The 15,411-nt window shown below is 41.4% G+C and overlaps 1 protein-coding gene across 1 annotated transcript; it reads right to left on the reverse strand.

The window, feature by feature from the left end:
- Window positions 1–310: 310 nt before the first annotated feature.
- LOC110503859 (trafficking regulator of GLUT4 1) lies at window positions 311–14,409 on the reverse strand. The gene is made up of 3 exons (XM_021582421.2): window positions 13,223–14,409; window positions 3,453–3,579; window positions 311–3,123 (listed from the first exon to the last, which is right to left on the reverse strand). Exons 1-3 carry the CDS (start codon window positions 13,637–13,639, stop codon window positions 3,113–3,115), a joined length of 555 nt encoding a protein of 184 aa, XP_021438096.1. The 5' UTR covers window positions 13,640–14,409; the 3' UTR covers window positions 311–3,112.
- Window positions 14,410–15,411: the final 1,002 nt, after the last annotated feature.

The following is a 15,411-nucleotide window of genomic DNA, read 5'->3' on the forward strand; positions in this document are numbered from 1 at the left end:
ATCAAAAAAAATACTAAAAATGTTAATTCTTAGAGTAGTTAGAGTGTGTATATGCTAACATGAGGGTTTAGCTCCACAGCTTTTCCTGTTCTAGTGTTCCAGACAGGAACATTCACTTTGGTCATTGTCAGTGGAGCTACTGCTGCTTTACTCCAGATGCCACTTTAAAAGGCAGGTTGTCTGACCCTTTACACCCCCTCTCTGACACTACCCCTAGACCATTCCTCTATGACATACTCTGTCCATACACAAGCACAAACACACAGATCAATGCTATCCAAACCCACATAAATCAATCCAACTCACCGGAGACCATGCATGGTAATGTTTATTCCAGACATGCAGAATGTTCACAACAGAGATGGAAACCAGCATATACATATGCTATCAAAAGGGGAAGAAATAAGGACATAAAAAAATAGACATTAATTGAAAGTCACTGTTTTACTGACACAGAACAGCATGTATGCATCTCGCAGCAGAAAGATAGTCAGGGAAGTATGTGTTGTAAAAGTGGAATTCCATGTGTTAACAGTGAAATTACCAGACAAATGCGTCTTATAGGAATTATGTTGAATTTGGATGTTTAATGGCAGACTGAGTCACTGACTCTATCCAGCTGGATTGGGGTCTCTCCTCCCCCCCTCTCTCCTCTGCCGTTTACTCTTACTGTATGACAAAAGCAGCCGTCTACTTTCCCCCCCAAGGCAGGTTTCTAAAAGCCCTTTAGGTGTGTGTGGGAAGTTAGTTTGTGCATGCCTGTTGCCCAGAGATAAACATTAGAGCTCTTTCGACAGGGATGTGTCTTCAGCCCACCTGTCAAGTGAAGCACACTGTGGCTGTACGAGCGTGCTATTGTACAATATAACCTGTATAGCAACATCAACCTGCTGCCCTTTTTGTTATCATACCTAAAGATGTGCTGTAAGGCTGTCTTGAGTTCAGTGCTTTTAAACATCGTGACCATGTTGAGTCATTCAACAGCTGTGGTCCTATTTCTATTTGTTGTTTCTAGAAATACAGTACAGATGCCAAAAATGTTCACATTATATTGTCGAGAGTTTCCAGGTTTTATCTGGTGCTTTGCATGCTTAGACAGGGGCAGAATTGTTTTTTTATTCAGCAAGGAATTAACCAATGTGTGTTCATAGTTTAGAGGATTCAAAAGGAGACCTCAAATGTTAATATGGTGACCTTTTTCACCAATTACAGGTGCTTTTTCAATCATTTTATATCTCTTTGAACATTTTAAATTCAGGCCAGATCAATTCAATCAAATTATCATAGAATGATTTATCTTTGATCTCATGTGTAGCTAACACCTACATTAACCCTTGATAAGACAAGCAGTTGAATCAAGAAAATATGAATAATCATGTCAACTTACAGTATTGAAATCAAATGGAAGTTGAAGAGCATCAGTTACGAGAGTAATACAAACATGAATGTAAGTCCAAACAAGGTTGTTACGAAGCATCATGTAGTGGTACTGAAGGTTTTATAAGAGGTGTTATGACCTTCCAGTAAACATCTGAAGTGTGTCAATATAACAGTCCTTTGTTGTGTTGCCGCAGTAGAATTAGAACCAACTGTGGGACTTATTCCAGATGGCATGGTGACACATTTGAATACAGACAAATGAGTGTGTTACGGGTACAGAGAGAACTGCTGCAAATCAATCAATCAAACCTCAAAACAATGTTCCTTTAACGTTACAGTGGGTCATTACAATGACATACAAAAACCTGGGTACCGTTTAGCCCAAAGCATGCCTATATAATATTGCATATATATTCTTCATATAAATACATGTCATACCGATACAGCACGGTGGCAATAGGTTAAGGATTGGTGTTGGTCTCTGTAGTACTACAAAATACATTCAGTGAAACAAGTTACATTAACAGTCCAGGTAATGAGACCAGGTACTGGTGTAGGGTGGGTTGGAATTGGAGGGGGGGCAGTGGGGAAGGGGACAGTAATGGTTCTGACAAATTGAATATTCTCAGGCTTATGCCCATGTTCTGGCATGGATGTTTGGAGGGGATGGGGAGGATAGGCATGCGCATTAATATAGTCAGACCCCTCCCACAGCAAGGCAGGGGAGAAGAGGGTTGAAGGGGGGGTATTCTGTTTCTGTCCTTACCCACAGTCAACCCACATGGAGCCGAAACACTCACAGTATGTTCAATTCACTCTCCAAAGGCTCTAAGCAACTGGCTCGTTATATCCCAAGGTAAAAACACAGACAAACAAATATGAATTCACAAACTAAATTAAAAAGGTTGGCTATCTACAGTCAAGACATGCATGCAAGTGGTCTCTTATTTTTGTCAAAAACCTACAAAAAAACCAACATAAATTCAAAAACATCTTCTCTGAATTGTGTTCCCTGATCAAATATTACATCCTTCGGCAAACCATAGTAGGCGACAGCCACTGCCGGCCAGGTAGCCATCTTAACTTAAGTCTCAATCATCGCAGCCCAACATACACAACTTTTATAAAATGGGAATTGATATATTAATCTGTATATACTTATATTGCAAATATATCTGTATAGTTGTATATGCTTTCAATGCAGGCGGTCAGGCCAACTAGGTATATATGTAGGTTATTATTCAGCTGTCTTGATGTTTGGAGTCCATTTTCAAGGTCTCCTTCCATTCTTGATACAGAAAAGTTTGTATCACTTCATTCCTCTGTTCATCCCTCTCTTCTTCATCCTAAGACTATTTGTACTCCACAGAGAATCGAATGAGAGTAGCAAGTCCCTCAAACCAAAAGTCAATCGTCCAACGTTCTTTTGAAACACTTTTTATGTCAAGGGTTTTCTTTTTCATCAAGCAAATGTTACTGTAATCTAATGCATGCATATCTGGATATTTTTGCTTTGGTTTATTCATTTGCTAGTGTATTTCCTACTGCATTTCCTACTGCATTTCCTACTCTTCTTTAAACTTCTTATTTTTTTGCCTTGATCTTGATTACAGTGTGGAGCAGGTGATATTTTTTTTTCATCTCAGGAATCAACGGAATTTATATATTTTTTCCATGCTGCATCCTCTGCTTGGCTTGCAGCAGTGCTCTTGTTTCATAGTATATACACTGGTCACTTGGTTACTGTTCGGGAGGAGAGAGCGGGGGAGGTGAGAGACAGAAAGGTTAAGGTCCAGTCATTCCTACAGTATGACAGGCTGGTCTGTAGCTGAAACAGCAGAAAGGATACTCTCCTTGCCACAAAGCCAGCCTGCTATAGCTGCAGTCTTTAATCAATCCACACAGAGCACAGAAATCTGCTGAGCTGACACACAGACACACACACTTTCCAGGCATCAATGTGATTGATGACAGACTGGTGTATGTTTATGTATGTTCATATATTACCTTGAAATTGTTATGCAGTATGTGCATGTGTTTATGCACAGCAGCGGTGTGTGTGTGTTACTTACCAGAGACCGTTACAGACACGACTATGATGAGCACACCCAGGAATATGGAAACGACACTGAGGAGTCGAGCCAGTTTACCCAGTCTCTTAGCGCCGTCCATGTCTCCCGACTGCAGGCTGTTTCTTGACTGACGAGGAGAGGAGAGGACACACAACACAAGACCAGATGCATTTACACCCCCACAGAGACACAACCGTCACGACACAATTTGAGTTGTTACGTTTGACATTTTGGTCATTTAGCATACAATCTTATCCAGATCTTGAACTACACCTTTCTCATGTCATCTTTTAGTTATCTTATAGTCAAACTGTCTGACGTCTTACTTCCTGTCTGTATGACTTGTGCTCTTGTAGGAAACCTGAATCTTACAACTGAAACTCTAAAATCCATACAGAGATTCATGGGAAAACTTGTTCTCAAACATACCTGGACATGATTTAATTTGGCAGTTTCACTCAGTCACTGAAATATTTATCAGTTGCTAGTCCATTAATGCACAGAGAAATGACTTTAAAGTGGAATGAACATGAACGCTGAGAGATTTCCTACAGCTCGACAAAATTTGGGACCATTTCATTGCAGACCTTTTATTTATTTACACTTTTGCCAGGTTCTTTATTTAATATTTTACAATAACGACTTGACCAAGAGGTTATCCTTGTTGTATAAAGTATTTCCAATATTTGGAAACCACAGTGAGGCCTGTTGATTGATTGATTATCAAACTTTGTCTGCAAAGCCTTTAGGTTGCTATTGGTTGAAGTTGATGAACAGTGTAGTGTGGGCCTTACTGTAAATCACACAAGGCAGCTTTATACTGTACTATACGTATATCTGTTGCAGACAATAGAGACAGGTTGACAGACTGGAGTGGTGTGTGTGTGTGTCTAAGACGGGACCACAGGAGGTGATTGAGAGACACAAAAGACAAATACCTCTGATTATGGCACCGGGTTGCAATTACCCAGTTCCTAGAATGCCACATTCACCCATTAATCCGCCACTGCTTTTATCTTTGGATGAGCAGTAGAAATCCCCCCCTTCCCTCCCCCCCACACACACACAGCCCCCACTCCACTACACTGCATTATGGAGATCATTAGCTACAAAAAGATCTCTACTCAACAGGATTCTCTCCAAATGACCTCAGCCTCTTGACTCGGGTACTGTGGTGTATTATCTGTTTCTGTCATCACCACATCTAACGGATTGTAAACCAGAATCTAACCAATCATCTCAAAAAATATATAGGAAAACAACAAAATGCTAACCACAGATATACAGTACTATCTGAGCATGAACCAAAAGCACTTCAAGAAGCATGTGGGTGCTGTCCATGGTGCTGGACTGGCCTCTATGAGGGTCTATGTTTTAATTTATATCAAAGTCAGATCAGTTTTAACCACATAATGGAGGAATGAAAGAAGGAAACACTTTCAAAGTATTCTAACTGGGGGGAAATGACATAACTCTGAATTCAATTAGCCTTTATTAAACCATGACATCTATGGAGATGACTGGAGGCTCTGCTGTAATGGTGATCCCACTTCTAGAACACTTTCTTCCCCATCTCCTTCATAATACCCCTCCATTTTTCTCTTTTGATGATGAAAATGATATTGCATTGGCAGAATACAGTAATTCTCTATTAGCTAGGGATGCGTGTCTGTACAGTATGTGAACTTGCGTGAATGTGTGTGTATGTCTAAGCAAGGCGGGCTTCACCGTTTGCTGTTGTGTGTGTGATGCCCGCACTTATGTGCATTTGTGTCTGGCAGGACATCCAGATGTGGTTCAATACTTCCTGTTTAGAGCAGCTACTAGCTATGCATAATGCTGTGTGCATAGCGGCAGCCTCATTCAAATTCAGAACTGGGGGTGATAGTTACGTTTTTGAGCAGGCAGGGAGGAATGCAAATCATAATCTTAAACAGAACACAGTCATGCATTCTTTAAATGTCCTCTGATGCTTTAGGTCTTCTTAAGGACTGATCCGGGACAGCACCCTTCAATTGAATACATTATTTCTGCTTAGACCAGTGATGCTATATTTACTGTCTGATACTTTTTTAATATGCTGTCTGGTATGAGTACCAAAACTGTTAAGGGTTGACGAATAAATCCAGAAGACAACAGTACATGTGCAAATAGCACACCCCAAATGTAAATGCCTATAATATATAAGTAACTGCCAAAATAAAGGAAACACCAACATAAAGTGTCTTAATAGGGCATTGGGGCACCACGAGCCAGAACAGCTTCCATGCACCTTGGTATAGATTCTACATGTGTCTGGAACTCTTTTGGAGGGATGTGGCGTCATTCTTCCATGAGAAATCCCATCATTTGGTGTTCTTTTGATGGTGATGGCAAATGCTGTGTCAGGCGCCACTCCAGAATCTCCCTTAAGTGTTAAGATCTGGTGACTGACACACACACACACACACACACACACACACACACACACACTTTAAACCATCTCCTTTGAGACTCCTGTTTCCTCTTCTTCATTGCTTAATGAACTCAGGAGCCTCACCTGGGGTGGAAACCCCTGCTTTTTATACTTTGTATCCCTCATTTATTCAATTGTTTCCTTTATTTTGGCAGTTTCCTGTAGATATTGTCATTGAAAGCCTGTGTAACACAGAACGATTTGTAAGCAATTTTTGTTGCAGTTGCAGGTTGCAAACGACGTCATCTCAAGTAACTTTTCTGATAAACAAAGCAACTCAAACACGAATGAGATTACCCTTTTATCACAGCAGAAAACAACACTCCGTCCTCCCTCCCTCACTTGCTCTCCCTCTCCATCCCTCTTTCCCCCGTGTATCCCTCCCTTCATCCCTCTTCCCCCTACCCTTCCCCTGTCCTTCCTCCCTCTCCCTCTACCCATGAGCCTCGCTGTCTCTGGTGAGACAGGAACTCACACAGTGCACTGGAAGTCAGATAAGCCTGGGTCAAAGACCTCCAGCTGTATTCTCAGAAAGAGTAAAGTAAGTATGTGTGTGTGTGTGTGTGTGTGTGTGTGTGTGTGTGTTAGTAGCTGGGGGTAGGTGGAAGGGAGCCTTCAGACTATGTAATACATGGTTGTATTGATTTACAGGAAGAGGGAGACCTGCTCATATTTTTCTTATGAATGTGAAATTCAGCAAAAACCTGGCCTCTCATCCCACCTGCAGTACAACCAGGCAAGCCCACACAACAAGCACACACACATACCCCAGCCCTGTGGTTGTTCCCACTGCAGTTGAGGCTGGAGAGAGGTGGCGGGAGAAAGACAGAGAGAGAATCGGAGATGGAGAGAGAAGGACAGAATCAGAGATGAGATGGAGAGGAAGATGGCGGTAGAGACAGAGAAAGATGGAGAGAGAAAGTTGTAGAACATGGAGAGCTATGAGTCTCTAAGAAAGTGCTCTCCCTCCCTGCTGCTGCTGTCATTAATAATGAAGAGTGTGGTCCCAGGGATGGGAGCAGCCTGGAGGACAGGAATGGTCCTGTACATACACACACACACACACACACACAGAGAGAGAGAGAGAGAATTGTGCCCAACCCTGGCGTGTGTGTGTATGCCCGTGTGTATTCAGATAACTCTAAAATGACTCCTTTCCTTCTCTCCCTCTTTGAAGTAATCGCTGATCTAACTTGATTTGAAAGGCGAGATCAAGAGTTCCACTACGACCTAGCTTCTACCAATCCAGTCACGTCAGATCAGTGACCACTTTAAGGGAGGAATGACAGTAGGACACATTTCTACAGTATTGGAACGGAGCCCAAGGGCAGGGCAGGGTTAGGAAACCCTGGTGTGTAAGAGTTCACTGAAACCCCTAATTCAACAACTCCACAACTTTATCAGATGGATGTTACGTCCCTAAACAGACCACTGATCTTAACCACATTCAATTGGTCAGTCTATGTCTAAAAACAATTGGGTAGATTTTGAGAGTTAATTTACCAATCACATAATGTTTTGTTTTGTATTCCCATTGTGATTGGTACCTTAACTTATAGGACGCCATGTTAAGAGATCACTGATCTGACCGAGTTGGATCGGTGAAAACAATGTTTCTACCCTTCTGCTTACAACAACCTCATTATGTCAAATCAGATACAGTGGGGCAAAAAAGTATTTAGTCAGCCACCTATTGTGCAAGTTCTCCCTCTTAAAAAGATGAGAGAGGCCTGTAATTTTCATCATAGGTACACTTCAACTATGACAGACAAAATGAGAAGTTACCTGTATTAATGGCACCTGCTTGAACTTGTTATCAGTATAAAAGACACCTGTCCACAACCTCAAACAGTCACACTCCAAACTCCACTATGGCCAAGACCAAAGAGCTGTCAAAGGACACCAGAAATAAAATGGTAGACCTGCACCAGGCTGGGAAGACTGAATCTGCAATAGGTAAGCAGCTTGGTTTGAAGAAATCAACTGTGGGAGCAATTATTAGGAAATGGAAGACATACAAGACCACTAATAATCTCCCTTGATTTGGGGCTCCACGCAAGATCTCACCCCGTGGGGTCAAAATGATCATAAGAACGGTGAGCAAAAATCCCAGAACCACACGGGGGGACCTAGTGAATGACCTGCAGAGAGCTGGGACCAAAGTAACAAAGCCTACCATCAGTAACACACTACGCCGCCAGGGACTCAAATCCTGCAGTGCCAGACGTGTACCCCTGCTTAAGCCAGTACATGTCCAGGCCCATCTGGAGTTTGCTAAAGAGCATTTGGATGATCCAGAAGAAGATTGGGAGAATGTCATATGGTCAGATGAAACCAAAATATAACTTTTTGGTAAAAACTTGCCTCATCGTGTTTGGAGGACAAAGAATGCTGAGTTGCATCCAAAGAACACCATACCTACTGTGAAGCATGGGGGTGGAAACATGGGGCCATGTATCGTGAGATTTTGAGTGAAAACCTCCTTCCATCAGCAAGGGCATTGAAGATGAAACGTGGCTGGGTCTTTCAGCATGACAATGATCCCAAACACACCGCCCGGGCAACGAAGGACTGGCTTCATAAGAAGCATTTCAAGGTCCTGGAGTGGCCTAGCCAGTCTCCAGATCTCAACCCCATAGAAAATCTTTGGAGGGAGTTGAAAGTCCGTGTTGCCCAGCAACAGCACCAAAACATCACTGCTCTAGAGGAGATCTGCATGGAGGAATGGGCCAAAATACCAGCAACAGTGTGCGAAAACCTTGTGAAGACTTACAGAAAACGTTTGACCTCTGTCATTGCCAACAAAGGGTATATAACAAAGTATTGAGATAAACTTTTGTTATTGACCAAATACTTATTTTCCACCATATTTTGCAAATAAATTCATTGAAAATCCCACAATGTGATTATCTGGATGTTCTTTTCTCATTTTGTCTGTCATAGTTGAAGTGTACCTATGATGAAAATTACAGGCCTCTCTCATCTTTTTAAGTGGGAGAACTTGCACATTTGGTGGCTGACTAAATACTTTTTTGCCCCACTGTATCTCCTCAATGATGGACAGATACGGCTTTGAAGTATCCACATAAGGCATCATGACTCCTCATTAATGGTTGTTTTCCCCCAGGGCAAACAGTCAAAGAGCTGGGAGGTTGGTACATGTGGACAGTAAATTGGATTGTGCGTAGAAGGCTTGAATGAGGCAAGCCTGTATCTCTAAGGAAGAGAAAGACTGGAGAAAGTATTCCATTATTCTATTCCAGACGTAGACTGATGATTCACATAGTTTAATCCACTGTCATGTATTCGCGGAAACAAAGACAATGGTGCATTGTTTTATCCATACTACATTAAGAGGCTGTTTCCAGGGCACAGATTAAGCCTAGTTCGGGAGTAAAAAGCATGCTCAATGGAAAATCGCCATTGAAAATGCTTTTTAGTCCAGGTTAAATGTAGTAGGGTGTAGTACTATATCAGCAGAGCTACTTCAGTAATAGCTAATTTGCTGCTACAAATGCTTTTAGACTTTTACCTAAGTAGTATTTTACCGGGTGACTTTCACTTTTACTTACTTAAGTATGACAATTGGGTAACTATTCCACCATTGTCCTTTCCAAGTTTTCAGAGGGAATGCTGATTTCAAAACTACCCAACGTAGCAGCTGCACAAGATTACTAATAAGCCATTTAGACACGCACACACACACACACACACAAGGCTCCCCCTTCCCACACCTTAAAAGAAAGAGAAAAATATCCATTGGGCTGAGGCTTGAAGCTCATATTTCACCAGTGAACGTGCCGAGCGTGCAGTAGCAGTTTGGGCCTAGCAGTCAGTCCCATTACCTGGAAAGGCCTGCACAGCCAATAAAAGCCCATGACCTTGTCTCTCTCTGCCTCTCCACGCCACAGAATTGACTCCACGTCTTCTGCGTCTGCCAGCAGCAACCTCAATACCAATAGTCATCAGTACAGCTGTCTTACATCTGTTAAGCCTAACTTGCTTTTCTACTTACAGATCAGCATGAGTTGGCCATTGGTGGTTGAACAAGATATACTGTACAATATATAATATATATACTATTACGTTTTCTTATGCCTTAGGTGATTGAGCAATATACTGTATTATTAACCAGTTGTTTGGTATTCAGTGTTATGAAATTATGGAATGAATTTATCCACACGTGTTGATAAAGAATGTAGGCAAAAGTAATTTTCCCCTTTTTAAATAAAGATTTTAGGATTTATTATATTTTTCCCTTTTGATTAAACTCCTATCTGTTTCAGTGTTAGAAAATGTGTTCTAGCCAATCTGTAGGCTGCCTGAATAATCTTCACAAGTCCACCCCTGTGGCGGGCAGGTAATATTGTAATTTCCTATCCTGATGCTAGCCCTGTATTCCCCTTCCCTGTGTGTGTGTGTGTGTGTGTGTGTGTGTGTGTGTGTGAGAGAGAGAGAGATTGTCTTGCTCCCCTCAGGACTGAAAAGATGTTTATCAAAGCTACGTAGCTGGCTAACTGTTGCAATTTGCCCTCTGCAGAAAGGTTCAATTGACTTCTATCGCCTTCTATTGAGTTAGTGGCCATCTCTGGTTTCTACCCCTCCCATCTCATCTTCCCTCTCTTTCTCTCCCTCCCTCTGTCAGCTACGATGCTGGGTCCATTAGGAGAGAACTGTTGTTGTCAGAACTGCCATGTTTTATAAACTGAATGTTTTATTATTGTGTGCTATCCCTGTCTTTGAGTCATCCTGCAAGCCCAAAGATAGAAGACACATGCGCCAAATTGTGTTCTTCTAAACTGGCTAGAGCCATTTATACCTGGACCAAACTTATCTTATTAGAACACTAGCATAGAAAATGTAGCCTGCAGCAAGGACAGACGCCAACATGTAGGCCAGTCACAACTTAAGTCAGACACAAACTCTGTGGAGGTTTCAGCATCATAACCGCAGTGTAATGAGATCTATAAAAACACCTGAAACATCTCAGTACTTTCAACACAACCCTCTCCAAAACTTCTCTAGCTATTACACTCTTAGAAAAAAAGTGCTAAGGAGAACCATACATTTTTCTGTTTGTCCACATAGGAGGGGAACATTTTTTGGCGCTTCAAAGAACCCCATGTAAATGATTCAACCTATCTGGCTCTATGAAGGGTTCCAGGCCTTTTTTTGAGGGCCTAGTTATACTCTATATGGTTTGATACAACCGGTGTGCACGAGGCTTAACACTATAGCCTACATACACTGTGCCTCTCTTAGGGCTATGGAAGTCATGATATTTTGTCAGGCGGTTATTGTCATGCAAAAGACTGCCAGTCTCACGGTAAAGTACCGTTAATTAACATAAACAAGTTTAGCATCTCCAGGACTCCACAAATACACGCCACATACAAGCTGCTGATGCGTGCCTTTGGAACATCTACATTTAAAAAGTCTAATAAATAAATTGAATATAAACCATAACAATAAATCCATTATTTATTTTACGCAGGTCTAAAGAAACATAATATGAAGGACATTTATTTCAGAAGAACAAAATATGAGTTGGCCTACTGTATGTTATCTGGGTATGGGCCTTGCCATAGGCTGTAGCTTGTTCATTTAGCAAACAAGATATGCTTATAAGTCCTGTGCCATTATTTTATATTATACCACAGCATTGTTGAATACTCGTTTCTGATTGGCTAGAAGGGCATTCTAGAGTGGACATTAAAACCAGATAAAGGGACAGTTGGCAAAGATATTGGGACATCTTGCAATCATGACGCAGTAAGCGCCTACACACTTGCTACTTACTACAAAGTTACAGAACCACACAAACCGACATTTAATACATTGTAAACACTTAGGAAAGACTTAGCTAGGTAGCTAGCATTGATTTGTTTTTGCAGAGACATATTTTTTTGGAGGAACTGATGACCTAACGTGGTGAGTGATGAACATTCATTTCTCTGGTCCCTACTGCAGTGTTGCAGTCATGACGCAAGTGGCGCTATGCTGTCAAATCACGTTTCTAGGTTGAACAGCTGTTTTCAGCAACTGATATTTTTTTATTTGGTTGTCATATTGGCAGGTTTGCTAGCAACAAACTATTTAGCTAACTTCTACCCTAATTTTGGATTTGCAGTGCGATCTCCTCGTAATGAACACTGTCAAGTGTCCTGACGAGAAGGCAAACATTGTTATGGATGTATCCAAATGAATGTCAATCGAAAACAGCTACTGTCCATTTCGTTGTGTTAGGCTTTGAAACAACATCCACATCGAAAATGTGTTCCACACAGTTTCAACCTGTTGTTAAAACTTCTATCTTCAAATTGATCAATCCAACTCAATAATACACGATTTTAATCACAATGCATTTTGTGTGTATTACACATTTTTCTGTCTTTATCACGCATTATCAACTCAACTTTGTTGTGGCTAACATTAGCTAGGCTAGCTATGTGGCTAACGTTAGTTTGTTACGGGTGATGGATATGTCATGTGATCCCAGTTTTTGCGATCCCTCCAAATGTAAGCAGACTTTTGCTGAAAAACAATATAATTCTGGTCAGCATCCTCATTGATAAATCTGCTGCAACAAAGGCTACATCAATGTGCCAACACTGGCCATATTATTGCCCAACTGGGACATCATGTGCATGGCACCCAGTACAGGAAGTGCAAGTATGCTGCAAATCTTTTCTGAATGAAGCAGCAGGGAGGGCTGTAATTGAGTGCCTCCCCTCCCTTCCCACCTCCATTCCCACAAGGTAGGCTAAAGTAGTTGAAAAAATAAATGTGATCGATATACTGTCCTTTTCCCTTTATCATACAATTATTTGTTGAATAGTTGTAGATTTAGGCCTCTATACAATCCATATCGCGGAAATTCAGCGTTACAGCATGATTGAAATTTAAATATAATGTTCCGTGTTAGCAGAGACTGCATTCAAGGTAAACACTGCATATGTCGGCAAAATCGGAAATGACCTTTACATTTCTAGCATGCAATCTGTAAACTTCAGCGATACAGATTGAATAGAGCCCGTAGGCCTACACTTGATTACGAATGGATAAAAAGGGGCTTTCGAATTCAACTTGGCTATTGGGCTACGATTTAGTGGAAACAGTCTGCATTCTAAACAATGCTGTTTGAGGTTATTACTAGTGTTAATATCCTAGGTCTATTTTATTAAGAAATTGCAAATAATGATTCCCTTATATCCCGATGTTTCATATATCAACACAGCATGGACAGTGAATTGACAAGAAACGACAGGCGTTTTTAGACCCCACTTTCCTAGACAGCCGATAGATATCCACTTACCATAATTGAAAATAACAAAGCAACAATGCTGACGGGCCAGACAGGGCAGAAGCAGGACAATATGACCAGTATGAGGTAGTCTTTGGGCTTTTGCGCTTCTTGGACCGCGGCGTTTCCGATGGAAGATGTGCAACTGCGACTCAAACTGACCCGGGACGGGGAAAGGGGGGCAGCAGCAAGGTGCCCTGCAGAGCCCGACCTAAAGGGCAAACTGTGGCCGTTCTGGTCTACATCCAGGTTTTTGTCGCTCCCCACGTTGACTGTGAAGGAGGAGGACATTTTCATACCGTTGCCGCCAGCGGGCTCGGTGGTCACGGGGCTGAGAAGTTTCTCCGTCTCCTGAGACTCGTTGGCGGGTGCGCGACCGCTCTCACCCAGGTTAGATTTCTCGAATTCAGTGTCTATGTTGATTGCCATTTCTTCAAAATCCAAAATATTTAAATTAGTTTCCAATAGAGGAAAAAAATGCCTACTCGTGTAAAGTACTAAGACTGGTTATAGTGGTGCTATATTCCCATTCTTTGACCTGATAAAAAATATATAGTTTAATTTATTTTTCGATTTTACAATACAAGACTACTAAGACTATGACTACCCACTGTAACCAATTGCGTGGCAAGTTGATATATATACTAATGCACCATTTAGGTTGGCTATGTCAACCACATGCGTTATAAATCAACCCCCTTCAATTAGAGATAAAACATATAGTGGTATTTTCCCGTTGGATTTTCGCATAATTCCTCCTCTAGAATCAAGAATGCCTTCCGCCTCAATTCCGCATTTCCATTCAATCCATACGCGCTATCGGAAAGCGATCTCCTCTGAAATGTGCACTCCCTCTCTCCATCTGTAACGCCAGACCCAAAGAACAAATCACTCAGTGAAGCGCCTGTCGCCTGCCTTTTCAATCCCACCGCGATCCACAATTATTACCAGCTTTATATCTCACTTAAATAAACGTTTTCTTTTTCATTCAAAGTAATAAAGAATGACGGAATGAGATTATTTTCAAACAAATATACCCCTAGAAACAGAGAAAGTGAGTTTGTGTCCTGTGTGTTGTTCCGCAACGGGTCGTGTGTCAAGACTGTTTCTCACGCTGCAGCAAGAGAGCCACTGGGATGAACTTGTAGCAGAGCAGTGCGGCGCCCCCTCCCCGTACCACTCCTCTCCTCCCCTTTCTTTCTCTCCTTCCGTCCTTCCCAACATCAGCACCACTATGGAAGCGCGCCAGGAGCAGTAGAGGCAGGGCAGAATCTCTCTGGCGCTTTGATCCCCGCGTGGGACGCCTCAAAGCCTCTTATAATATAGGCTAATATAGGCCACTTATACTATTCAAATTTTTCAAATGTATAGATATATCATTAATGATCTTAGGTTTGTTTGTGTAGATTTGCTCAATGTCCCAAGGACACGCTTGATTGAAAACGTGTACACCGTGTGGTAGGAATGTTAATTGTCTTTCACTATGCTCCCTTTACGCAGCAGGTCAGGAACCTTATATAGCCTACTGGTAAATTAATACCAAATCAATAACCTACCACGGGGGTTGGTTTTATTTGTGGATACTGACATAGAAACTTTGTAGTTCAACCTTGAATTTAGGCTTCCATCCACATTCTGTATCGACTGATTATAAACAGTGGGTACACTTTTTCGGATACAGCATTTAAAGCTGTAACTAGATTGATACTATGTAGAGCCCTAAAGTGCTTAATGTAATGATACATGTTGTGTTTTCTGCTGCTATGGTCCAAAGTGAGGACCTATGACAAGTGAGGGCAGTTGGGTGTTTTCTGTTTTTGTGTCCTACACTCTTAAAAAAGGTTCCTTATAGGACCCAAAAGGGTTATATTGCTTGCTTCATATATGGATCAGAACCTTAGATGTTCTTCTTCACTGAACCAAAATGGTTCCATATGGTTCCCTGAATGGTGACATTTATGAATTATGGCTACTACTTTTAAATATAAATATTTTTTGCTAACAATATAATTGAATAAACAATTAAATAATGGACAATAGAATAAATACTAGCATCATTTTTAGAATGTATTGTCATTATATGCAACAACAAAAAGTTTGGAAATATGCATTGGTGGGCAGGAAGGCATGACTTTGTTTGAATGATGGCCCACATCAACTCTGGCTGACTTCTTTACAATACAATATAATGCAAAACAATG

Source organism: Oncorhynchus mykiss, chromosome 24, assembly GCF_013265735.2.
Source record: "Oncorhynchus mykiss isolate Arlee chromosome 24, USDA_OmykA_1.1, whole genome shotgun sequence".
NCBI lineage: Eukaryota > Metazoa > Chordata > Actinopteri > Salmoniformes > Salmonidae > Oncorhynchus > Oncorhynchus mykiss.

Excerpts from the sequence above, each read along its gene's own strand:
- LOC110503859 (XM_021582421.2), bottom strand. The coding sequence starts at position 13,639 with ATGGCAATCAACATAGACACTGAATTCGAGAAATCTAACCTGGGTGAG. Across the intron at positions 3,580-13,222 it reads CTTTGTTATTTTCAATTATG|TCAAGAAACAGCCTGCAGTC; the intron begins GTAAGTGGATAT and ends TCTCCTCGTCAG.